This window comes from Mycteria americana, chromosome 6 (genome assembly GCF_035582795.1).
Source record: "Mycteria americana isolate JAX WOST 10 ecotype Jacksonville Zoo and Gardens chromosome 6, USCA_MyAme_1.0, whole genome shotgun sequence".
NCBI lineage: Eukaryota > Metazoa > Chordata > Aves > Ciconiiformes > Ciconiidae > Mycteria > Mycteria americana.
Window position 1 is genome coordinate 50,220,205 of NC_134370.1, and position 23,441 is coordinate 50,243,645.

General features: G+C 40.2%; 3 protein-coding genes across 11 annotated transcripts in view; 1 reads left to right on the forward strand and 2 right to left on the reverse strand.

The window, feature by feature from the left end:
- Window positions 1-4,796, forward strand: part of NRG4 (neuregulin 4) — a 33,175-nt gene extending 28,379 nt beyond the window's left edge. For 5 of the 6 annotated variants that reach the window (XM_075505730.1, XM_075505732.1, XM_075505728.1 and 2 more), the window contains 2 exons: window positions 3,999-4,078; window positions 4,174-4,796. In XM_075505730.1, the coding sequence (XP_075361845.1) occupies window positions 3,999-4,078; window positions 4,174-4,190 (97 nt within the window). In that variant the 3' untranslated portion in view covers window positions 4,191-4,796. The remainder of the gene's footprint in view (window positions 1-3,998; window positions 4,079-4,173) is intronic. The other variant, XR_012776220.1, reaches the window with a different exon arrangement.
- Window positions 4,797-12,952: 8,156 nt separating this feature from the next.
- On the reverse strand, window positions 12,953-18,839 carry FBXO22 (F-box protein 22). 2 transcript variants are annotated; one of them, XM_075505723.1, is made up of 7 exons: window positions 18,631-18,839; window positions 18,358-18,490; window positions 18,040-18,160; window positions 17,541-17,636; window positions 16,342-16,506; window positions 15,197-15,362; window positions 12,953-13,942 (listed from the first exon to the last, which is right to left on the reverse strand). In XM_075505723.1, exons 1-7 carry the CDS (start codon window positions 18,750-18,752, stop codon window positions 13,513-13,515), a joined length of 1,233 nt encoding a protein of 410 aa, XP_075361838.1. In that variant the 5' UTR covers window positions 18,753-18,839; the 3' UTR covers window positions 12,953-13,512. The 2 variants fall into 2 exon arrangements, with proteins under 2 accessions (XP_075361838.1, XP_075361839.1); XM_075505724.1 differs by having other exon boundaries at window positions 18,040-18,127; window positions 18,631-18,838.
- A 1,312-nt stretch (window positions 18,840-20,151) lies between these two features.
- Window positions 20,152-23,441, reverse strand: part of UBE2Q2 (ubiquitin conjugating enzyme E2 Q2) — a 52,169-nt gene continuing 48,879 nt past the window's right edge. The window contains exons 12-13 of one of the 3 annotated variants that reach the window (XM_075505734.1): window positions 22,605-22,671; window positions 20,152-20,781 (exon numbers count right to left, since the gene is read on the reverse strand). In XM_075505734.1, the coding sequence (XP_075361849.1) occupies window positions 20,750-20,781; window positions 22,605-22,671 (99 nt within the window). In that variant the 3' untranslated portion in view covers window positions 20,152-20,749. Of the gene's footprint in view, window positions 20,782-20,801; window positions 21,104-22,604; window positions 22,672-23,441 lie in introns of those variants that run through there. The other 2 variants (XM_075505735.1, XM_075505733.1) reach the window with 2 other exon arrangements.

Sequence of the window (23,441 nt, forward strand, 5' to 3'; positions counted from 1 at the left end):
GCCCTCGTTTTTAGAGTACAGCACTTTTTGTAAGAGCTCATTTTGTCATATACTGTTAATATGTATTTATGCCTTTATGAGGCAACTTACTAGCCCCTGCAATTCTTAGCCATCACAGACTTGCAGCCTCTTCCTGTTAGTCCTATGCTGCATTTCTCCTTGGTTATGATAACCTAAGGTTCTTGCAATTCTGTTCTTTGCTTTCCTGTAATCACATTGCCAAATCAACCTCTCTGATCAGTGCCTTTCAATGAGCGACCTTTGGAATAGCTGGTCTAGTTTTACCTCAGCTGCTGTCATGGAAACCCATTGAATGCCAGTTTTTCCCATAGCTGAATATATTTAGAAGAGATAGAGAGCATTTGATAAAACAGACTTTGTTTCAAAAGAAACTTGTTGTAGAGGAAACCCCCTACCTTAGTCATTTTAGTTAAATTAATCCTGTCTTAGCAGTGGGATGCCACAGCAGTTGTTCGCTAAAGAACATTTGCAGATTACTATAAAGTTATTAGAATAGAATACAGCTTTAACTAACTAAAGAAAAATTCATTCAAGTCTCATAGAGGTACAGAGAGTATTTCTTTAGAAGTAAAGCTTGTCTCTGAGAAGAGAAAAAAAGTCTTCAGGGAGCAGAGAATTCAGAGAGTAATTTTTCCTCTTGTGTACAGTAAAATTAGGGGAAGGCTGGAGACACAATCTACTGAGTTTTATGGTCAAAGAGCCTTGCATTGCAAAGTACAGAAGCTTAGAATAACAGCAATGACATGTCTGTGCAAGTCTTTTAGTAGACCGCTGGAAGATGAACCTCAGCTACTCTCTTTCTTTATAGGAAATCAATTTACTCAAGCTTTACCTAACTGGCAGAACAAGTAGTAGCGCCTCTTTAGTAGAAAAATAACAAGGGCAGCAACTCAGTCTTACCATAGTTGCCCTTTAACCTATCTTATATACCAGACTAGTTTGGGAAATCTCATAATATCATGATCAACTTCTTCAGTATAAAGAACATAACTGGCTAAAAATTGTCTTGTCTTACCTTTACACTTCAGAGACTGATGTAGCACAATCATCTTCTGCTAGAGAACTCATCTATAAAAGAAACGCTTTACATCTAAAAGTCCTTATCTCTTGATAAGGACTGTGACCAACATATAAGAGGAGTCTCAAGTGGATACTTAATCTACTCCCCTCTTTTCAGCTGTATAAACACAGATTATTGCTAGCAGCTGTCATTAATATTATGATAATTTTTTTTCCCCAAATTTGATCTACCACCTGTATCATAACATTCTGGAAGAGGGTGGAACTGGGGCTTGTAAGGGTTAGCTGAGAGTTTGTGTCATCCTTGAGTTGTCCTCTTGACAGGATATATTAAATTAAAAATGTTAAGAGAAATATTGTGCTATCAACTTTCCACTATTACACTTTATTAACAAATATGTTTTATCCAGAATCAGAAAGCAGAGAGGTTTTTTCCCCCCATATTGTGTGTTAGTAAGCATTTCTGTGGCTCTTTCAGCAGAGGATTCTAGTGCGGTTTTAGTACAAACAGTAATGCAATCTGGAGGGATGCAGAAGAGGAGATATTAATTGCAATTTAGGATACAGAAACTGAATCCCTAAAATTATACATCAAATCTTACAGAATTTAGGAAATGAGTGCTCTGTTTTCTTGTCCCTGTCACCACTGGTACCCTCCTTCCTTTCCAGGTTTTCTTCCTCTCAGGCTGCTTAGGGCAGATTTCAGGACCAGGCACGTGCGAGTGCATTTAATGCTCCCTACAAACAAATCCATTCAGCATACAAGGGTGGAGAGAAAGGATTTCATTGCTCTGCTTATAAAACCAAATCATAAGTAATGGTGAAAGTAACCCATAAAAGAAAAGGGCTGCACAGGAAAAGCTCTAGGTGAACAGTAGGAAATAATTCTCCTTTTATATTTAGCTGAGTCATCACATTTTTATCAGCCAAGGATTTTTGTTTTCCAGTCTGCCAACAATCTGCTGTTAAGCTGATTTCATGCTGTATTTGATTATGTACTAGGTAGGATTCAAGATGGTATGGTTTGGGAAAGCAAACCTACAAGGAGAAGGAGGAGAGAGAATCAAAGATAATGAAGAAACAGACAGTATTTGAAATGGCTAGAGGATGAGAATGATGGAAAGTAGAACAAAATAAAGATAGAGGAAAGGAACTGAAGGTCTGAGTGAAAGGAACAGCAGAGAATGGAGGGAGGGAAGAGGCTGGAGTCTAAACAAGAGTCTAGGGTTAAACCTCCCACTGTTGCTGGAACCTGCTGAAGGAAAGGCTACTGTAGAGCTATGTTAGTGAGTCTCAGTTTGATAGAATATAATTAGGTAGTAAAGTGAGTAGCTTTAATTTGCTTTCTGAAAAAATTATGAGGAATGTTGTTGCAAAGAAAGGCTGCTTTTATGTGTTCTCAAAGATAAACAATTTTATATCATGTTGTAGGAATTCATAAGAACAGTACTGTCCACATCCAAAATTAATGTGAAAACCAGTTCAGTACATTAGCTTCCTATGTTATTCTATCAACTTTTCTCCAGGAATGTGTTGTTTTGTAGGCAATAAACATCGCTTCTCTGTCAAAGGGGGAATCCCAATCTTTAAAGAGCATGCTCAGTTCTGTTTGCTACGTTCCAGTAAAAGCTCAGCACATAAAACTATTGCTATTTCTAACTATTGGGATTCACTAGAAGATATGTATATGAAACAATTGTATTTTAGCAAAGATAGTAAAATACTTACATTGTGAATGTAAAACTTATCCATATATATGTATATATATAAAAATCAGAACTGGTTTTATGAGAGTGATTTGCTATTTAACAATGAAAAAATGTCTTGGATTGGAGTAGGCTTCTGTGCGGCTTTAGGCCCAGGAGCTGCATAACCTGTTAGAAGAGAAGAGTGTATTGAGGTAGAACAAATCCAGATCTAGCTGCTCTCTATCTTGAACCAAACACACACACACCCCACCTGCCAACAAATGGTACTGATAAAGCCTATTGTTTTGACCTGGGGAAAACAGGAAAGTACGCAAAAATCCTTGCTATTACATTGTTACTGAGGTAACAAATGGCATATTTTGCTACAAGCAATTCACCTGTCAGTACAGGTCCATCTGGCCTTCTTTCTCCAGAACCATATTGTACAAGGGCTACTGGAAGAAGAATAAGAACTGTAGCTGATTCGTATAGATTCCACATAAGCCAGCTTTTATTTAAAAACAATATAGAAGCCTGAATGGCACACACACAGCTTAGAGGAATAGAGAAAACCCTAGGGAAAACTAAAATAAATCTGCCATTCATTTCTATACAAGTCCATATTGAAATGCCAAATTACCTGTGAGATAAGTGTATATTGATGAACAGGAACTCAGCCAGCCAAAACAACAGGGTCTAGGAATAAAGCCATTTAAGCTGTCCAAGACAACAGACTTTGTGGAGGAGTTGTATCACCACAGGACACAAACTGGACAGAAAGGAGAATAGCTCGTGACTCTTCTCAAGGGAGCAGATGTCTAATTACTATTAAAAGAAAGGGAAAGAGACAGCAAGAGATCAGCTCTATTTAAAAGATCTGTTTCTCCTCAAGAAAGTGTGGAAAATACCACATTATTGATATTTCACTTCCAAATGCTAAGAGAGTTAATGATAAATTAAATAATTTTGTGGTATCTACTAATTGCTTAAATAAAGACCTGAGAAATCAGACAAAGAGGAACATTAACTTCAGGAAAGAAGCCATGTAGTTCTGAGTGCTGTTTTTGCCTCTGATCTCTGTTCCTTTCCCTCAAATACATGCTTCTCAAAAATGTTGAGTATTAATTAGAAAGTAATTGCAGAAGATCCATGTAACTTTTTTTCAGTGGAAGCATCATTCAATTAATTTGTTTCTTCTCTGACAACTTTTTTTACTCTCTGTGGTTTTTTTTTTCTCCCTGTTGTCTCTTTTTTTTTTCTTCTGGTCAGGAAAGCTTCCATTCCAAGGACAAGTTCTTCAGAGTGTGGTGCCAACCTGGTTGAGACTACAAGCAGCAATGGCTGCAACAGTGAGTACATTTGAAGTTAAATGATTTGACTCCATAAGGGAGGCAGGGGAGGAAGTTTTCTTTAATTAAAAGCATGTGTTTTGTTTATTTTTCAGAAATAATAACAGAGTAAAGCATTAGAGTGGAAGAATGGTGGGAAAACAACATGCAGAGCAACCCTAAGAATACAGTAGTTGTAGAGGATGATGTGGTAAGCAAGATGAGAGAAGAAAGTAGACTGAAATAGGAGGCTTACTTATGTTGGAGAAGACTGCAACTAAGACATAAAGAGAAACAGTTGCACTTATTAGAGTTTCTATGTATTTTTAAAGGTGTATGAAATTACACAGAAATCACTATCATCACTGTATGTTTGAATTTTGTGAGATTTTTCATTATTTAATTTTGTGAGATTTTTAATGACAAGTTACTGTTTTCAATAATGCACAGGTAGAAGCATGAGATAATTTTGTTTTTTACTGCATGGGAAATATGAAATAAATTTTTCACTGCACAGAGAATATGAGACAATCATAGGGGTTTTAGCATGAAGTAATACTATGAATTTTTGATAGGATTGTCCTTTTTCACAGGATTGCCCCAGAGGAGTTGAGAACTGTTTTGATTCAATAGTTTCAAAATTTATACCTATGATACGTGTCCAGAATTTGGCTTGTTTCAGATACACTTACCAGATGTAGGGGAAAAAAAAGTACCTTTCTCCAGCTAATACTGAGGGTTTTTTGGGTTTGTTTTTTTTGTTTGTTTTTTTTTTTTTTAATAGTAAGACAACATGAGGATGAGGTACCACTTCTAGTGTATTGGCCAGCTTCCTGGCACAAGATTTTAATTAAAATTAAAAGAAAATATTAAGAAAAGAGATTGGTAATGGTTAAAAGAAGTTTACTAGGCAGAGTGTTTACCCTTTGTTTGGTATATGTCCCTAATATTATGCAAGACACCTTCCTTGATGGTTTTATTTTTGTCTTGCCTTCTTCTGAAAATCTCACTACTGAGGGAGATTTAAATCTCACCTTAAATTTTCCAGTTGATATTTCAGATACTAGAAGTCAGGACTTTTATTTATCAGGTCCATTCCTGACACAAGATATTATCCAGCCAGGTGTCTTAGCTGAACAAGTGCTGCCCCCTCTAAAGATTTATTTGTTTTATTCACATAACCATTTGTTGATCACAGCAACAGTATATTATATATCACTATCTGGTTCCTCACAGGATTCTCTTATTCAGACAAAGAGAGGCCAAATGACATGGTCCGTCTCTCTTTCTGCCTTGACAACACAAAGAGACTGTCTGGTTAGTCAGAGGCATAGAAAATGTGAACTGAACAATTTTCTTTTCAATTCATTTCTAGCACTGGAGGTTGAAACCAGCAAAAATCAGATATGTTTCCATAATGGCACATTACCTAGCAGCTCATTGTATGGGATTTATAAGGTGGTATTGAAGAGAAAATTAATCGAGAAAACTTCAGGAATTGAAAGGGGAGAAAATGCAGAACGCAGATTTCTTATCTCTGAAATAAAAAATCTTGAGGTGTATAAAAATATAGGTGCAAAGAAAACGTTGAATAAGCTTCTATTCCTAGGGTGTCTACTACACGCTCTAGTGTCAGAAAAAATAGTGTGTATTTTATATCAATGTAGACAAAAATACAGCAAGACAGAGAAGAAAAGACATGCTGTTACAGTGTGTAAGGTAAGAAGTCAAAGAGAAAACCATATTATAATAGCTACTAGAAAACAAAACAGAAAAATACATTACCTTCTGAGGACTCATGTCAGAGAAGTTAGAGTCCAAGTTAAAGCTCAGCATCTGAAGGGAGAATCTGAGGGCACCAAATCAAGTAGAGGACCTGATCCAGAGAAGATCCTGATCGAGTTACATAAAGCACTAAAAGATCACTTTCTCCCCAAATTAACCGATCTTAGATGTTATTTTCTGGACTTCAAACCTTTAGCAGATACTCTGGAGGAAGCTGATAATATTGTCTTCAAGGCTAGGAAAGATAAAGGTGATTTTTCATCACATAGGGACATGCCACTGTTAAATTCAGAGTTTAGGAGATTTGTAGCAGTACTGACAGCTACATTAGAATCAGCATTAGCTAAAGTACTTTGCAGAGCCTCAGTGAAAATTAGTCAGAGACGACTGCTGTCAGATAACTTCCATATGTTATTGATCATGAGACATTCAGACTTAATAATGTTAGAGTTTGGTATACTATTTTCATTGAAGAAGGAAAAGGCTTGTGGTCATCTTAAGTGGAAATTCAGGAAGGAAATATTAATAGAAGGTGTAAGAAATAAATGGACTGAAGTTGTACTCTCTAAACTCTTAGAACCCTCTCAGCTTTCTAGACAGACACGGAATAGTTATTCACTACTACTGATCTTGTTTGCATTATTTGGGAAACAATTTGTACAAAAAGTGAGGATGAATAAACCAAAACCATGTTTAAATGCAAACAAGTTGATTTATGAAACAATGTTATCTTTGAATGAAATCCTATTAGCAATTCAGACTGCTTCAAACCCATTGCATTTGAGAGCATTTCAGCTTCTAAAATTAATTATTTCAGTTCACAAGCTTTGTGAATTTGATGTTCAGGTCAAAAGGAGATCAGGCTACAAATTCATTTTAAGGTGGTCAAATGCCACAGAAAGTACAGGGTAGCCAACATTACATATAATTTAATAAAATAGTACAACGCTCTGTAGCAATGCTTGCTTACAAAATTAAGCAAGTAGTCCTGTGAGCAATAAAGCTAAGGAAACACCGGTTCCAATGGATCAGATCTTGTGGTTGGAGTCACTGCAGTCTAAAAAAGTGTTATGTATGTATATGCAGGGAGGAGTAATAAGGTGTCTCTTCTCTGCTTGACTCCTGTTTTCATGAAACATAAGATCTCATGTCTTTAAAATTATCCCTCCACCAGTTGAAAGGTTATGAGGGAAGAAAAGGGGAAAGACTAATTTCCTAGGAACCTCCACTAATATGATTATACAACAATTTATTATAGTGTTATGGCAAAAATTCTTTTACACCTGAGAATCATGTTTTCCTTCCAGAATCTTGTAGTAAAGGTCTCTTCATAATGTGTTGCAAAAACCTTTTGATCGCAGAACAAAATGCCAGCCATTAGCAGGAAGTCTCTTTATAGACCTAAATAAGAGATTGCTTATATGTTACTCAGTATATAATTTTTTTTTCATTAGTAGCCCAAACAAACATTGGGGCAAGTACAATGAAAGGAGAAGGAGAAATGGCTGTTCAAAGAAAACAAGAGGATTTCTCTGTGCTGCATAATCTTTTGATTTATATTGTTAAACAGGAAGATGACCAACGGAAGTCCATTTGGTAGCACATCCCATTTTAAAGGTACCTTCAATGTTGTGCCATGCCTTCAAAATTTACTGCACAAAAAAATATTATTTTCCTCCTCATTTTTAAAGAGCAGTAGAGCGGCTCTGATAGTATGACTCAGATATTTGAAAATGGAAAGCAGAGAAGAAATGGGGGAAGGGAACTTATCACAATAGAAATGGTGTCTGTGCCATTGCTTTCTGTTGTGAGTGTTCTGACTAGGAGCTACCAAACTGACCAGAGTCCAGGCAGAAAGGGAAAGCAGTGAGCTTACCTAAAAGGCTAAAAATTCCTGTTACATGTTCAGCAAATTCTGTATCAGGAGATATGTACCTAGAAGGGACTGCCCAGGGAGAGGGAGAGCTTTAGCCAAAGGTGGTTATGTATTTAACATGGGACACCCAACTCTTCTACATTAAAAAACAAAACAAAACAAACCCCTCAATTATGTTCCTTTGGTATTTAGCATCCTTTCAGATTTAAAGGACATTAAGCTATCTCCAGTAAAAACTGAAAAGACTGTGCATTAGTTTGGGTAAGAGTTTTCAATTGTACTGTGGCCATATTAATGAAGACTTATCTGTATAAGTGTGGGACAAAAACTAGAACTAAATTGTGTTATGATTCTCTAGCAATGTTATTTAGATTACCAGGATGCATATGTTCACTGTACCTCTCTCAGATATAATGCCTTTTGTTGACATCTATATACTTAAATGAAAAGATGGAAGATTCCTGTATCTCAGATTATACAGAATAATCAAAAGAATCCAGGCATAAATTACTTGCTTTTTGTGGTTAAGATTAGTGAAAAATGTGCTTCTTTCAAGGCAGTACTGCAATATTTCCTGCACTTCGGGGGAAAATGAGCAAATGCAAAAACCCAAACATGTGCATGCCTAAAGATGTTTAAAAAACCCAAAAACTTTTTCATTATTGTATGTAACATTATCTGCTTGTGCTTATCCAAGTCTGTTCTTGCTTTTCTTGTGATTGTAACCTGTTCAACATAATGTGTGCGTAATGTGAGAGAGCAATTTCTTCATAGCAAAGTACCAAATACAAGTTTTGTGAAATACTGATAGGCAGGCTGGCACTCAGTTCCATGTTTGGGACTGATACTCCACAAAACCTTTCACCAGGAATTATTTCTATAGCTAGCTAAGGGTGTGTAAACAAAACCTGGAAGGCATTGCTGTTTTCATCCCCCAAATTAAAACTACAGCCAATTTCTAACACTTCTATGTCAGCTTGTGTAACATATGAACATTCTTTTTCAATATACATTAAAAGAGACTGTTTTCAAATTATCCTCTCAATGTAAGTAATGATATTTTGACTACAACTTTTGTACAGGCAAATGATGGGCTGTAAAAATGTAGTTGAGCATCAACTGGTAGCATTTTTTAACAGGGCTCTGTAATTTGAATCTATGTTGTGTGTTCTCCATCACAGAATTTCCTGCTGTTTCAAACTATTCAGTAATTTTCACCAGTTCTGGAGATTCTAGGAGAGTTCCTGTTTTGAGGGGATTAATGTTTGCTCTCACTGTTGCCATATTGACAACTCAGCTAAGACGAGCTTATTTTAAAAAAGCTGTTTCTAACTCTTATAGCTGTGAAAATTTATCTTGAAAAGGTGACATGACTGCCACTGATTCAGTGATATGAATCACTCCGAAACATTTATTTTGAGAAGTTTGTGCTACCTGCTAATCTCAGTGAGGTTCTAGCTGTGAAATGTAATGATGGCAATTTATAAATTGTTTTTTAAAAGCGTTTAGAAGCACAAATCCCATTGATTTGGGAATAAAATTTTTGCTCCTAAATTATCAAAGCACTTGAAAAAAAATTCCAATTAGCTATTTCTCTGCTAATAATTCTAACATAAGTATCCAGGTAATATCATTTCCAAATAATCCAAACCTATCTTACGCCTTTCCTTTGAAAAAAAGTTTCCAGTTTTTCACTGTAGCTATATGTTGTCTGTTTAGAAAAATATCCTACATTGTTATGAAGTGCTGGTAGGCATAAAATAATCAGCGCAAGGGTCCTACAATGTTTGAACTCATATTTGTTTGACCTAAAACAGTGGTACAGGACCAAGGCACACCACCACCACCACCAGAAGTGAGCTCCGTTTACCTTGCTGCGTATCTTTGATCCTGTAGTTCAGGAGACACATTGCTAGACAGAACACCCTCAAAACTAATCTGGAGCCCCTCTGAAACAGCAGCCTCTTCTGGAGCCTGTGTCTAGCTGAGAAATGGGCTTAGGAACAGGAAAAATTTCAAGTAAGAAATCTGATAATTAGAGTCTAATGTTTATCTTACCTGCTTTTGTGTGCACAAAATACAACTGCTGTATTAAGATGGAATGTATTTTAGAGATCCACCTCAGACTCATAGAGTAAAAAAAAAAAAAAATCTTCCCCACAACATAATCATGAAAAATAATCAGACAGCAGGGGAAATAATTATTTTCTTAATGTTTGCAGAGTGCTCAGAGATTATAAAAGACCATTTAAAATTACATGTTTACTATCTTTTGTAACTTCTAACTACGCAAACTTCCAGAACTCAAACTTTATTTTCCTGTATTGTTCCATTGAGTAAAACAGAAGCAGGCATCTGAATTGCAAATATTTTTTAACTTGTTCTCTCATTTGACCAGACACTAGGGGTTCAGAAAACTTAGGTCGATACCAAAGTTAGTGTCTTATATAAAAGCTAATGAACACCACTACAGAATTACTTCTAGTAGAAGTTCTCCATTTTTTAGAAAGACAAAAATAAACTAAGAGGGAACAATGACACTGAGTGAGTTTTGCAGTAGACTTTTAAATAAAACTTAATTAAAAATCATATGTAACTGCTTGTTTTTTCAAAATTTAGTCTGAGGTTTAACATTCTTATCAGCCTTCTCTGCTGCACGCTGAAAGTCAAAGTTTGGCTGCATCATTTATGTATCTTGGTATACTGTTCCCTGCCAAGGGGGCATGATTCAGTCTGACTCATTCATCTGTTAAAATAAGGCTTGTTCCAAGATTAACATGGGCCAAAACAAATCTGACACAGAGAGTAACAAAACCCAAGTTCACAATCTTTGCAGTTTTCTGCAGTTTTTAACTGAAATTGCTTTCTGTCAGCACAGTTGTGACAATTTAGCATAATTTTGCTCCTCTTTATCAAATTATTCTTGCTTTCTTACAACTGCACGTTACAGAAACATCCTACAATGAGAGGATTTTTGGATTAGTAATTTTAAAATAAAAATTATAGTTATAGTTTTATGTTTGGTAATTGCTGTTTTGGTTGTGCAAGTACGAGGTTATACATCACACCACTTGCCTATTATTTTTTGTACTTTTGAAACCTACAGTTCACTTAATTGAAAGATGCAGTAAGAAAAAATGTGCAATGAAACATTATTCATATTCAAAAGATGGGGAAAAAGAATGTCTTTTTACCTTTTGTCAGCAAAATCATTGCTCCTCCCTGCAGGTCTTGTGACTTTGAAGGTTTTCTTCTTTTCTTAACAAAACCAAAATCCAGTTGTGGTCACTTAGGGACTATATTCTCTTGCTGGAAACGTATTACCATCAGCACTGTTAACTGCAGATAATTATCTTTAGAGCAGTCCTGCTATTCACATTTGCCTCAACTGCTGAATATTCATTTAACTTTGTCCACTTTAAAGCCTCATGGTTATCTTCTGAGTGACAGAGGTATAAATGATTGCACTACCTTTTGGTACGTGCACCTTTTAAACAAATATATTTTTATTTCACTCAGGAGTTGTCATGGTTGAAGAGCAAATGAGAGTGTGGAGGCAAAATGAATTTGGATAGCAAAACACTTTAATCACAGATGTTGCAATTTTAACCAATTACACCACTTCCTTGTCACTTGGAAGACATGATGCACTCTGGGAGAGACAGTGTAGCGGGTGCAGCCATGCACTGCATGGTTCTGGGGTCTCCTGGGCTCATCCCCACTCCCTGAGGTTGGAGAGATGGTCCTGGACTCTGGTGCAGGCTCTTGGGGTTCCTGCCCCAGCATCTTTTCTGTACTATGTTTACCTCTTAAGTGTCCGCAGCTACAGGGCTGGACTGCTACAGGAACTCGCTGATGATCAGTCCCTTCAAACCACACTCTCATTTCCTGTTTTGCTGCGCCGTCATTGGAGCTAACCATCTGCCTCTTCGGACACTTCTGGACATGTTTGCACTGTAGTTCAGGACATGTGGTTGATCATACTTCATCTACTCCTACTACAGCGAAAAGTTAAAGTTCATGGGCTTATGCTAGCAGCGATGCTGACTAGCCTTAACTCATGCTAACAGCTACAGGAATCCTTTCTGTTACAGAAATGAAACATTTTCTTTGCCTCCTGTTAAACATGTAGCTTTTGCAGAAGGGCCAAACATGACATTCCCCTTATGCTGAAAAGAGAAAACGTGTATCCACCTCCCACTGAGAGGCTTCTCTTAAAATTCAAGCATACTCCATTTCCAAATACCTTTCCTTCTAAATGCAGTAACTAAATATTTTCCAAGTCACACCTACACTTACTAATCTCCTGTCCCTAGAAGGCCACTGGGAGTTCACAGCTTATCCTCTGTCTTCTAACTAAAAAACCCCATCATCAACACAGCCATGGGAAAGTGCTGTCTGTGCTCAGCACCCGCTCAAACCAGCAGTTAACTCTCAGGACAGATATGCTTATACCGTAGCTCGTTAGGCCAATTTCAGGAGAAGTTTTAACTAGACATGGGCGAAAAGCTGCCAACTGCAGTCTTGGTTGGTACATTTAAAGCAAAATATCATTTTTTTGTTGTACAACATACAGCTAAGTATGTTCTTTTTACTACACTGAAAACAGGCCAGCTGCCTGATTTGGCATTTAGAAGCGTGGTGAAATGGTGCAAAATTAATCTTATTTTCTTGTCATTCTATTACTAAATGAAAATAAAAAGGAGGAAGGAATTTAAAAGGGAGCAAATTTATTAGCTATACTGAGACTGTGCTGAATTTATTTACTTGAACGTTGCAATACTGCATTCCAGCTGCAACAATCAAAACAGGTGACTGATGTAAAAGCATGGGAAAAACATGCAAAAGCACAAGTCATCTTTAAAGGCTCTATATAAATAGAACACAGCCAGATCTTGCGTGCCCCACAATTTCAAATTCAAAAGCAAAAAAATTCTTAAGGAACTTAAAGACACCAGGTAGTCTTAATTTTTAGCACTCTGGGTTTAAAGGTTAATAATAGAGAGCATCATGCTACAAGAGAATCCAAAAAAAAAGCAACCAGTGCATTTTGATTGTGTAAACTTAAATATACAAAGACTGAAATTGCTGGTACACACGAAGTATCAGATATTATTCTAAACCAGATATTTAAGACAACTGAAATTCAGTTCAAGATGGTGAGACAAGTTTAGCTTATAACTGGACAACACCTCTTTAAATGAGAGCTTTTTCTCTAAGAATAGAAGGCAAGGTACTTTTACATATTTTCATCTTTATTTAATGAGCACTTTGTTATTTTTCTCTAAAGATTTTAATTCATTTTAGCTAGTAAAACCATTCAGTTCTGTAAATAGGACTCAAGTCTGAGCAAGTTGTGCATCTCCTTTGAAATAAAATCCAGGAAATGGTGGATTTTATGCATCAGCATTTCGGTATGCATCAGTAGTTTTTCTAGACTGTTTGACACACATAAATAGAGCACATCAAAGTACTGTTTCTTTCTACATGTTTATATTTGGACTCCAACTGCCATTTGCGCAAACCATTCTCATTTTGGAAGAGGCTTTCTTCAATTGCAGAATTCCATCAAATATCATTTACCTGCAATTCTGATGTGTACAGAGGATTACACAAAATGCAAAGCTTTCTCGCAGCTATTATATTAAATTCTATTCCAACTACAAGATTCGATAATATTACCAAAATGATGTTTATGTTTTGGAAGGGGCTTTGATTGCAAGATGTCCACTCTTCCAGACTTCTCAGCTTTCTGGAATGAAACAAACAGCTCACTGAAGCATTAAAAACATATTTACACTTGGTTTGCTTTAGTTGAACCAAGATGAATAAGAGTCATAACGGTAGTATAACCATGAAGCAGGTCATCCTTTATGTCATTACATTCTCTTAATACGAAATTCCCAGTAACTATTCGATCACATCCTATTTCCCCATGTCCAAAAAAGCCAAAGAGGGGAACGTTTGGAAAAAACTTCCTAAATGCATCTGCTTCCATATTCCTTTTGGTTTTATAATGCCGATATCCTCTGCCAACACACGCAAACATGAAGCCAATGGTGTTACGCTCGGGGATGTTTGCTGCTTTGAGACGCTGCATGGCGGCTTCTGCTGTCCTCTCATCAGCTACATCCTGATCTAACAAAACAGTGGCACTCTGGATCTGGGGACCGCTGAAAGCCAGCCCAACCACACCACACGCATCACCGGGCTGGGCATTGTTACTGAAAGACAACAGACACCGAGTTAGAGAACATTCCAGAGAGACCACTTCCAACCTGAATAAGCTTCTGCTGTGGCAGAAGTAGATTTCAAAGCAGACCAACATCCTAGGGATTAGGAAAGCCACCCATAGTTAAAAAAACAAACCAAAGCCTTCAAATTTTAGCAACCCCCCCCTTTTTTTTAGCAACCTTTCACAAGGGAAAACTTTCATGTCCATTACCAGGGATTATACGTAAGCCTACCTTTCAAATACATGCCAAATTCAGCAGTTTGTGTATGTCACAGCCCTGTAATTCCAACTAAGCTGTAATTCAAACTAAACTTTTAGTTAAGACAAGCAAAGATACTCAGCATTTACATATCAAACCAAGGCAGCAGTCAGTAATGCCTTCAGATTCATGTTGCTTTAAGTCTCCTGGGTTGGCCAGGACACATTGGTTTTAGTACTTACCTACTTAGGCTTTATTAGCAATAATTTAATATATGGTCAGCACTCTTATCTGGAGTAATGGTGCAGCTGGCATACATCAGATGCAAGAAAAATGTTAGTACTACTATGGAGTCCAGATCTACACTGGCATGAGAGCAGCCCGAGGCAATGTCTGCACTGCACACCCCAGCACAGGACGCTCCAGTGAGGATGCACCAGCACCCATGAGTCAGATGGCACAAAGGGCTCTCCCTGTGCAGCACAGCAACTGGAGCAACTGGAGCCCAAACCTGCCCTGCAGGGATCCTGGCGGAGGGAAGGGCTTTAAGCTAGATGAGATCTAGCCCAGTCCTGAGTGGCATGTCCTTCAGCAGTGGCAGCATATTAGGTGTGCTCCAGGGCCACAGTCCTGTTTGCGTGTTCAGCTACTGCTCTGTAATGTGAACCAAAATGAGGTTGATATAGGAACAAAATGTTCACATAAATGGTCTCTGTCACAATGAGTGATAATTTATCTGCAAGCCAGAGAGTAAACACAAACAGACTGCAGTAAACACACACAGGGTATCTGAAGCTGGAAATCTTCGCAGTGGGTTTCTCCTAGCTGGGTTTCCAGAATCCAATTTGTAACACAGTCATGTGAAGCTTCCAGCTTTTCTGGCTAGATCACAGTGTAGCAGTTGGACTTTATTATCTTAAAAAAAAAAATAATCATTTTACTACTGTTAATGGGCATTTCTAATGTGACATAAAGGCTACGGCTTCTGCAGCATTTCTCCCATTTTAAATCTTCTTTACAATTTACCTTGAAAAAGATACCTACTTCTCGGAGGTCAGTGATGTAAAGCTCTCTACTTGTCCCCCAGCCAGGATAATACTTTTCTCATTCAAAGGATTGACTATTTGATGAAGAAATCGAGTCGCTCCAGACTTCCAGGAGTTGTAGCCAAACAGAAGAACCACCCGGAGATCTGGGTTATTCTTCAGACCTACAAACAAAACCACAAACACCAATCCTCTTATTTTTAAATCCTGACCCCTGAAGTCCAACCATCCTCATCTCTCCTCAAATAATACATCACACCTCTAGTAATGGCTTTCCATTGCTGCAACTAGGAAAAGAAGACACAAGTTGCCCAGGCATTCAGAAGCTGGGCTGCATTCCCCACGTAAGTGAGAATTTCTGAAAAGAACCTAACAAGGAAAAGACGACTGCATCTGCTTCCTCCAGCTTTCAACTTTAGCAGAGCATTTGAGTTTTATCACAGCCTCTGAAGGCACAGCTCTTCAGTTCCACTAATCGTCCTTTTACAGGTAAGAACCGAGCGTATAGGTTATTCAACAAGAACCACAACGCAGTAAATAGCTTTACCTGAAAATTAAATACATTACATACATCAGACAGTTGCTTATCCCAAGGCAGAAACTCCCAGGTTCCTAGAAGACTCAAGAAACCCTTGTTATATTACTCTTCATAAATGAACTACTGCCCTACTGAGGACACAACGTGAGGAATGTAAACTGTATTTATTGAAATATGCTGTCTTCTGTTCTACCTTTCCTTGCTACAACACCTGACTTAGGATCTAAATGCAAAGTTATTTTGGAGAAGAAGAGAAGCAGCTCCTCCCCACACATTTCTAGACTGTAGTGATGGGAATCATTCCCAATGGCACAAACTCGTTTATCATTATTTTTAACCAATTAGAGGTTGCTCAAAACCTAACAGCTCCCTCTGAACAGCTCCACCTGGAGCCTAACTGAGGTAATCTGAGATCAATACTCAGGATAACTTAATACTCCAGAGAATGGGAAGAACAGAGATGCGTAATTACCAGCTGCAGCCCTAGAGCCACAGCATGCTCTATGAACGGAGTTAGCACAGAAGCTGTTGCTTCCACGCTGGTGCCTAAAAGAGCAATACAACACTTCACAAAAGCCCACGTAAAGGGAAGAACAAGGACATACCTGCTTCAGCAAATTTACTTTCATCAAAGACCCTGTTCTTCAAGTCTTTTGAAAAATGGAAGGTATGAATTTTCACCCCATCAATTTTGGGAAACAACAAAGCAAACCCAGCTTCGCCCTCTTCAATTTCTTGAGGCTGATTGCTGCTCGAACCCATAGGGGTAACTACAAAGATACAAAACCAGACATCTTGTGTTCAGTGATTCTAATACTTCCGTCTACATTGTAACACAGATTAAAAGAGGCAGAACGGCTTAGACAATGTGAAATGTGACAGTTCATTTCCGTAATAACATATCTAATTGACAACTAGTGACTTTTTTGTTAATGTTTTGGTAAGATGAGGCACGTAGGAGTCCTGCTGGCTATGGATCATGCTGAAGTCACTTCGGACAAGGAGACATGGATATATTTGGACACTTCCCCCCAGCCACACCAAATATAAATCAGTTGGAAAACAAGCACTGTGCAATGCAGCTGTCTCAAGCCCTCCTGCCAACTTCTACAGGTACACAAACATACTAGATTTTTAAGGACCACAAGTGAAACAGGGAAAGGTGTTATACAAGCGTGTGATGACAGTGTAAAGCAAACTGAAACAGATATTGGGAGTGTATTATTGAATTATGCTAGTGACAATCAATCAAATACCCTCCTTACGCTGTGGGAAGAGAATTTAAGGTGAGAAACTAGGAAAAAACTTTCTAATAATAAAAAAGTGAAGCACTAGAAAAAGACTGCCAAGGGAAGCTGTGAATCTTCCATAGTTATTGCATATGCCTCCTGCTAGACTATAACAAACAAGTACATACTGAGGATGTCCTGTACAATTAGTCACAATGTGACTCTGAAAAATATAGATAAATCCCAGAAATATTCAATTACATTAAGGTGCCAGGAAAAACTGCAATAAGCTGCCTGCTCAATTAAATCAACCGTTTTAATTATAACTGCATCACATGAAGTAAGAACTTAAACACCACATAACTTAGCAGCAACACGGTGTACTCCTTAAAATTTTGGCTCGCACTGAACAAGGTGGGACAACATGGTGATCGCTGTGAGAACTCTCCTGTCAGTCTGCAGGACTACGCTTTCAAAAACGTATGAAACCATGATAAACAGGAACTAGAAGAGATGTGCGATACACTGGACACCCTCAAGTTGATCTCTCACAAAGTCACATGTTCTCCTCCTACCTACAATTCCTGGAGTGACCAGTCCAAGAACCTGACATCGCTTTGGCAACAATTTTTCAAGCGCAATTGCTGTTTCTTTACTGTTTCTTTTCCTGGCTGTTAAAAAAAGAAAAAAAGCAGAGAGAAGTAAAAATTGGTTGTTCTGAAGGGTACTGGAACAAACCTTGCAGTCAATCCCACCCTATTTAACCAATGCTGCCCATCAGTGGATGCCCTGTTAACAACGTGACAAGTCTGTACTGATCGGTAGGAGCACAGGACTGCTGGCATGCCAACAGAACTGACATCCTCCGGAGAATGGGAAAGGAACTTGAACACGCATCTACAAGCTGTGTTTCATACCACAAATGTGAAACTATGCGGTCACGTTTCCTGCAAAATATTTACTTTCCCTCAAAATTCAATTTCGGAGAATTCCCCTTCAACTGGCTTTCCTCTACGCGCCGTACTTACGTCCCGAGCGCTTCTTGAGGCGGGAGCGAGTTAGTTCAAGGCCTACCTTTCTTCTGCTCGTGACACTCCTCGTGCCCGCTGAACGTTTCTGCGTCTGCGATATAGAGCACGGTTTGCGGCAGCACGTGCACCTTCTGTAACAGGACGGGAGAAGCAGCAGGGCTGCGCTACCGAACGGCTTCCAGGAGGCCCCGTCCCACGGGCGGGCGGCCGGCCGGCCGGGCGGGAGGCGCAGCCGAGGAAAACCGGCTCCCGCTCCGCCGGCGCCAGCCCCCCTGAAGCGCGCCGGCCCCGCCCGCCCGTCTCGCGAGGGGCTGTCCCTCACGCCCACGCCGCCGGGGCGCGAGGCCCCGCGCGCACCCACCTCCAGCTCGCGGGCCAGCGCGCGCACCAGCGCGTGGCTCTCGGCGGGGCCCGGTTCCAGCGCCGACACCCAGGCGACGCGCTGCCGCGCCCGCAGGATCCGCCGGGCGCACTCCCTCCACAGCCGGCACACGCTGCAACGCACCACGGACACACCGCGTCGGCAGGAGCGCCGCGCCCCGCCCCGGCCCCCGGCCCCCGGCCCCGCCGCCGCTAGCTCGGCACCGGCGCCGACCGCCACGGCGGCGCCCACCCCCGCGGCCCCGCCCCTTACCAGGCGGCGCGCAGCAGCGCCTTGGTGGGCAGGAAGCCGAGGACGCGCTCCACCACCTCGGCCAGGTTGCCGAGGACGAAGGCGCCCTTGGCGGCGGCCTCCACGGCACCGGCAGCCTCCATGGCACCGGCGCCACCGCCGAGCCTCCCCCCCCGCGGCCTCCCCTTCCCCGCCGCGCCGAGGGCGCGCTGTGTCACCCGCGCGCCGACGCTCCCAGGGCGGAGTTCCGGTCACGCGGGGGCGGGGAAAGCGAGGGCGGGGAAAGCGAGGGCAGCCCCGCTTCCGCCGCCTGGCGGCGGGGAGGACCCGCCCCGCTCCGCACCCCCGCCAGGTGCGTCCCCCCCGCCTCCCGCGCCCCGGCAGCCAGCACGGACACAGCGCTCTTCTTAAAACGGTTTTTATTCATAAACTTGATGCAAGTTTACAAATTTCTGTACATTGCCAAGTAACTCCGCAATGAGCGATGGAACCCAGACCGAAGCGTGCGCCGAAGGTGCGGGGGCGGCCCGCGCCGCGGCCGGGGGGCGGGAGGCAGCACCGCGCTCGCAGGCTGCAGCCGCCGAGAGCCGCCCGCTCCGGCCGCTGCTCCCGTCGGCGCTCGGCTGCCAGAGTTTATACAAAGACGGGTACAACCACGCAAGCAGAAAGGCTGGGGAGTCACCCACCCTACATTTGAAACAACACGCTACTGGAAGTAGTGCCAAACCGCCCCCATCGTGTCTTTCGAGCTAAAAACTGGATCTAGAAGCAAACGCACAAGGACCTGTGGATGCCTGATAGAGAAAAGAGCACAAATTTGATAGTCAACTAAAAAACCATAACAAAAACATGCTTCTGCGCTTCTAAAAAGTGCTTAATCCATGGTACACACCCTTAGCTCAGCCCCAGAGGGGTGCAAAGGCCTAACGACAAGTACTACAACCAAAATAGAATCGATTTAGGTAAGGCAATGAAATATGGTGTAATTACACAGACCCAGATTCATCTCCTAAGAAAGAAAGAACAGTTCCCATTAGTCTCTCAATAACAAAACCACTGTCATGACTATGGCAACATTTCTTAAACCTCTGAATCAGATGACGAGTTTTTGTACTTTATTGTAGCTTTTATATAAAAATTTCTCATTCAAGGACTTTCATTGCGATTTGTGCCAATCACTTTATAAGTTCATTAGTTTACAAATGATTGCAACAACCCGTTAATAAAATGGAACACCTAAAAAGGTTTTTAGTATTTTAAATAACTTCAAGCTTCATACTGTGGCTCTTCTTGTTAAGGAGGTTGAGCCAACAAGTAGCAGGAACAGCCCAGCAAGTTCTGATGCCCCAGTGGAAGTGACTAGTTACAAGGTTTTATTGGCACAGCCTTGCTCTGCTTAAAAAAAAAAAAAAAACAAAACCAAAAAAACCAAAAACAAACCCAAAAAAACAAACAAAAAAGAAAACAAAACCAAAAAAACCAAACCAAAACAAAAAATTAACATAATCTAAACAGAGAGCATCTTTTCCAAGAAACAGTTCATATTCTCATACAGCCATGAAAAATGTTTAATGACTTAACATACACGTGTTCTTCCTATATCATTAATTTGGAAATACTACAAATGCCGTCATTTCAGACCAGAAAAACTACTGTGATTTGCAAGACCTGACATCTCCTAAAACAGTATTAAACAATGTATTAAACTTCTTGGCTTTAAATGAAACGATACAACGCAAGTCTCTGCATTTTGCAAAAGGTAAGAAATACACAAAAGTGTGTGAACAACTCACTCCTACTGAATGATCTTTAGTAACTTGATAGACTGCTGTAGGGAGCTTATGCTTTCAAATAAAAAAAAAGGGAGAGGGGAGGGCGTGGCCCAAATATGCTTAATCCATATGAAGAAATACGGTAAAGGCCCAAACTGCTCAGTCCAGATACCTAAGAAGAGCGGAATGGTAAGGCTGTAACTTATACTTTACGTGTCAGTTGACAGATTATCCACTAACTTATCTAATAGCTAAAGTCTTCAGTACGGCTGTTATAGGGGCACTCATAGCTTGAGTCTGTGTGTTGGAAAACATAAAAAAGAGCTTGTTTTGTTGACATTGGTCCAGGTATACAACAGTCCTCAGCATTAGCCATCTTCTTTCGGAGGAGTGTACCAGCCTATGGAGAACAGAGAAACGCGTTAGGTACCGACACTGCTACATCAAGATGATCTTACCATCTTACTCTGAATTTGTGGGAGCTGGAAGCCTAATCTGGCTCCTTCCTTCCCTCTTAAAGTAGGCCAGCCCAGTGAGACCCAGTGCCCTGAACGCTAGTGGTCTGCAGTGGGAGATACAGCACGTGGCATATTCCAGGATCAGACCCAGTATTTGAGCATGAAAATTAAATACTTCCCAGTTTGGGTTTTTTTGTGGCAGCAGCTATCCTGAGTTGGACAAGCTGGACATCAACAGAGGAAGCTGTTGAAGGAGGAACATTGCTGTAACAAAACCAAATGGAATATAGGTAAAACCCCCAAGTCTTCAAGCCACTTAATGCAGAGACATCCAAACATGACTACACTGGGATACTTATATATAAATCCCATCTTCCATACTGAAGAGTTAGGCACACACAAGCATTTGAACAGTTTATCCTACTTCTGCCAATCTTGCTGTAGGAATGGGCTCGGAAATGTCAGTTGAGTAATTTGCCTCCTGATAGGATTCGGCACATTTAGCAGTTGAATCACACCTGATCAAGTGTGCATAGTTTTTCTCTAGCCACCTCCAGATCTCCAATGTGAACTCTCCCAGCCACTATTGTAAAAAATCCTCTAAATTTTTGTACAGTGAGTACAGGGCCTATTTATGTTGTCCCAGAGAACAGGTAGCAGCTGTAAGTTAAAGACACCTTCAGCAGCAGCAATAAATGCTGTGAATGCTTTGTGTACAGCTCCTGATGCAGGAGTAATCACTGTAGTCAAGGCTAGCATATGGCTAGAAGTAAACAGCCAGCCATGCTGACCTTTGTAGCAAACTAAAAAAGCAAAAGACTCAGTTAATGGCAAGATCAAAATATCATGAAATTGGAAAGAATTTTGAAGTCGTTATCTTTGATCTTCCTCCCAATAGCAGAGAAGGCACTGTGTTCAATTTTAGAGGTAGGGAAACTGAGGTGCTCACTACAGTCACACCGAAATACGCTCTCATGTTCACAGCAACATGAATTCCCAGAGGAGACTGTGTCCAACCTGGACCAAAGAACATGATGGAAGTGGTAACTGGGACTAACTCCCTCATCACGAGACCAGGGTACCAATTCTGCTGACTGCTTTTACATAACATGTAAGCCACTTAAACCTTTTAAAGCCTCAGGTAATTTCCTGTCTTCTCATTCTGGCACAATGAATGCAATTATACCTGAAGCACTTGAATACTTGTTTTATGCAGCTGAGAGACCATTAACTAGCTTTAAATAGGGTTAAAAAAAAAAAAAAGTCTCCCATTTCTATGGCACAGGTTTCCAGCCAGCACATTTCATTCGGACTGTATTTTTTTAGTCTCTGGTCTTTCCTTCCACTTTCTCTCTTCCTTAATGATTACTACTACTAAGGTCTTGCCACTTTGAAACAAAGCCTTTCAGGGAAGAGCAAACTTCCAGCAGGTACGTCACTACCAAATAGGACACACTAAAAGCAACAGTAACAATAAAGTTACTAGATTAACTGGGCTGAAAATGGAATTGAAGTACCTTTCAAAAGACAGTAGGAACACATGGAACATCACTATATTTATGCAAGCTGAAAAAGTTGCGATGATTGTTAGTCAAGTTACTTGTCTAACTATAGCCTTCCTAGTGCAAGATGAGAAAAAGGAAACACCATTTATGGTCTTCTCAAGCCAACATGAGACACTCTGGCACTTCAAGTTTTACTGTGGCCAAATACCAATTCCCGGGTTGCTGTGCAGACAAGAACAAAGTCGCAAGAATATACATACCATTTTTCTCATGTATTTGTACTAGTGACTTATAGGACTGCTGTGCTCTTGCTAGGTTATATTGATTCTGAAAGGAGAAAACACTAACATAAGAGACCTGCATCTAGACACGTGGAACTTAAAACTGTTTTACAAAGAAACTCTACAGTGGGCTTACAAATAAAAATCATGCACAACATTAAAGCCAGGAATGTTGTGAAGTGCAAGATTTTCAAGACAAATACCCATATTTTCTCATTTCTCCTCCATCATGATGACAATAATTTGTATACCCCTGCTGCTGGAAAGGCCCCTCTATCGGAGGGTTCAGAACCTGTGTGTGCAAGTGGCAGGGCAGGCTTCAGGCAATCCCCACCACAACTCTGTTTTGCTCAAGCTGACCAGTTACCAGGTTAGACAGAACTGTGATCATAAACTGTTACATCTTAGCTACTTCACTATCCTTGAATCAGTACTTAAAAACTGGCATCCAAGTGACAATTTCATTGACTTAAATATTTAAACATCCTTTGAAAACAGCATTTAGTACTTCAAAGTCTTTTAAGTTATGGTCTGTTACCAGCATGCACTCTTGAACTGAATTATGATTTCGATGAATGCTGAATGGCTCGCTCAGAATTATTTGCATGGTATTATTTTTCACCCTCTCATGAAACTTTGCAGGTGTCTAGTCCAGCAAAAGGAGGAGAACTTCTTAACATCAGCGTGTGCGATCCTGGCAGTCAGGCTGTCATCTACAGCCCTTCTCAGAGTTGGAATTTCCAAATCCTCCCGATTCCCAATTCTGAATCCTCCTTCCCTTCCCCCCTTGCCAATATGGGGATAGTACAAGTCCAA